General features: G+C 62.3%; 1 protein-coding gene across 1 annotated transcript in view; it reads right to left on the minus strand.

The window, feature by feature from the left end:
* MYO18A (myosin XVIIIA) overlaps nt 1–2,395 on the minus strand; it is a 35,668-nt gene that overhangs the window by 14,410 nt on the left and 18,863 nt on the right. The window contains exons 22-25 of the mRNA XM_029961286.1: nt 1,812–1,921; nt 1,652–1,717; nt 1,267–1,395; nt 669–812 (exon numbers count right to left, since the gene is read on the minus strand). Of these exons, the coding sequence (XP_029817146.1) occupies nt 669–812; nt 1,267–1,395; nt 1,652–1,717; nt 1,812–1,921 (449 nt within the window). The remainder of the gene's footprint in view (nt 1–668; nt 813–1,266; nt 1,396–1,651; nt 1,718–1,811; nt 1,922–2,395) is intronic.

Genomic DNA, 2,395 nt, shown 5'->3' on the forward strand with positions numbered 1-2,395 from the left:
GGGGCCCATCAGCCAATTCTGGGGAGGTGTGTCTGGCTGCCAGCATCTTCCTCTTCCCTCCTCTGGTCCTAGTACAGGCTGGAAGGGGGCAGGAGGGACCCCAAGTGCCCCCATTCAGGCACCCATCCTTAGCAGGTCGGGGTGAAAGCTGAGACAGGCAGCGGCTCTGTGCTGAGCGGGCTCGGCGGGTGCACCAGTGTCTGGTTGCCAGCGCGAGCGGAGCCCCTGCATATGCCTCTCGGCACACGGTTTCATTTCCATTCTCCACGCTTGTAATTGGGCTCATGCAACAGCCGGCTCTCGGGATGCTAATGACATGCTGATTCGCAAATTAGGGAGCAATTCGAGCCTGGCGCTGACTGGGTGCAGGCAGACGCGGTCCCACATCTCACCCCATCATGGGCTCCTGCATCCCACCCCACTGTGGAGTCCTGTATCCCAACCCACCACAGGATCCTGCATCCCACCCTTCCCTGGGTTCTGCATCCCACCTCACTGCAGAATACTGCCTCCCACCCCGCCACAGGATCCTGCATTCCACCCCACTGTTAGCTCCTGCATCTGACCCCGCCATGGGGTCCTGCATCCCACCCCGCTGCGGGGCCCATGGCCAACACTCCCCCAAGCCCTCCCTGCTCCATCCAACATCCCCCAGCACAGATACCCACGTCTTTGCCACGGATCTGGTCCTCGGTGAGCTGCACCTCGATGAGGGGCCGCACAGTGGTGAAGAGCTTCCACCACGGCCAATCCTTCACCCCTTTGTTCTTCTTGATGTTCTTCTGCACGCACCGGATGGCCAAATCCTGGATCTGTGCAGGGCACAGGGTCAGCACAGGGTACGGGGTCAGCACAGGGTGCTGCCAGCAGGGCAAAGTGGGGCGGGTGGGCGCTCAGCACCCCCACCAGCACCCCAGCATGCTCCCCTTCATTAGCATTTGGGCTAATTGCACCGGTGTATCTTCTGTTTGATCCTCTCCAGCCCCTCTAACTGCTAATCCCGGGAAGGCGAGGCGCTGCCGAGACGCCTATTTTACGCCTTCTTTAATGATAAAAGTAGGAGCCGATGCGTCGCTTCATCCTGCCGTGGCGATGCCCAGCAGCCTCCCTGCCGGCTCCCCCTGGCCCCCCGGTTCCCCCTGGCCCCCCACGGCTCCCGGGGAGGCGGGAGGAGGAGGTGCTGGCCCAGGAGGCGAAGAAAGACTGCTGCCCATTTTAGGCGAAATTGTGCAGCAGAGCGGGGAGGGGAGAGTTGCTGGGACGAACCTTTCTCTTCTTGAAGTGCTGCCGTGCCAGGAAGCCCCTGCACGCTGCCTGGAAGAGGGTGATGTTCCTGCTGGTTTGCGTGTCCCGCTGCTCCTCCAGCTTGGCCAGTGATCCAGCCCGGAAAAACACCTGTGGGAGGGGAGGGGGATGGGATGGCGATGGGTGCCGGCATCCCACCAGCCACGCCGTGCCACCCGCCTGCTGGTAGGGATGCAGCTCTCCCCTCCTGCCCCAGCCACTGGTCCTGTCCTGCCGTGGGGTTTTATTCCCCAGGCACAAGGAATGCCGGGGGTGGGAGCAAACAGTGATGCCCTTGTGCTGTCCCACCGTGCTGTGCCCAGCCATGACGCACACCCCTGCCCACACCCAGCGTCAGGCACCATACCCGGCTCAAGCCCATGTGGTAGCTGCTCTTCTCCAGGTCCAGCGACTCCAGGAGCTCCTCCACTGCCTGTGGGGAGGGAGGAGTGTCAGGACTGGGGTGGTGGCACCCTGGGGCGCAGGGGACCTTGGACCACACACTGGCCCTGACACAGGACACGCACCCGCTTCTCATCCACCACGATGTAGTTGCGCCCATGTTTCTTGGTCAGGTGTGGGGCCAGGACATCGAAGCGCCGCCTGAACTCCGCAAACACCATGTGGTCGGGGTAACCTGGGGGAGCAAGGGAGAGTGGGGCTGTGGGGACAGCCAGGATGCCTGGGGGATGGCCAGGGACAGCCTTGTGTGCCCTGACATGCTGAGGCCCAACTTCTGGGAGAGCTGACGGGGTCACCCCACGTGGAACAAGCTCCCCATGGGGCCAAACACAGCTGGAATGCCCTGAGCCTCCCCGGGAGGTTTTCCTTGGCTGGGTCCTCCAGCAATTTTGGCTGGGATCTAGGGAGAAAGTGGCCAGATCCCATCATGGGGGTAGAGCAGGGACACATGTGCTGCCTGCGCAAGTCCTGCTCCGGCTTCACTTTGAGCTGCAGCCAACTCCTGCATCAGGCTCCAGCACGGAGCCTTCACATCTTAATTAACGACGAGGTATTGATGGGAACTCTGACCCCAGCACGGCCGGCTGGCCACGGCCACCAATCCAGGAGGTGTGTGGGTGGCATCGATTTCCAATCACGGCAGGAAGGG

Source organism: Manacus vitellinus, unplaced genomic scaffold (assembly GCF_001715985.3).
Source record: "Manacus vitellinus isolate BGI_N305 unplaced genomic scaffold, ASM171598v3 scaffold_32_pilon, whole genome shotgun sequence".
Lineage (NCBI taxonomy): Eukaryota > Metazoa > Chordata > Aves > Passeriformes > Pipridae > Manacus > Manacus vitellinus.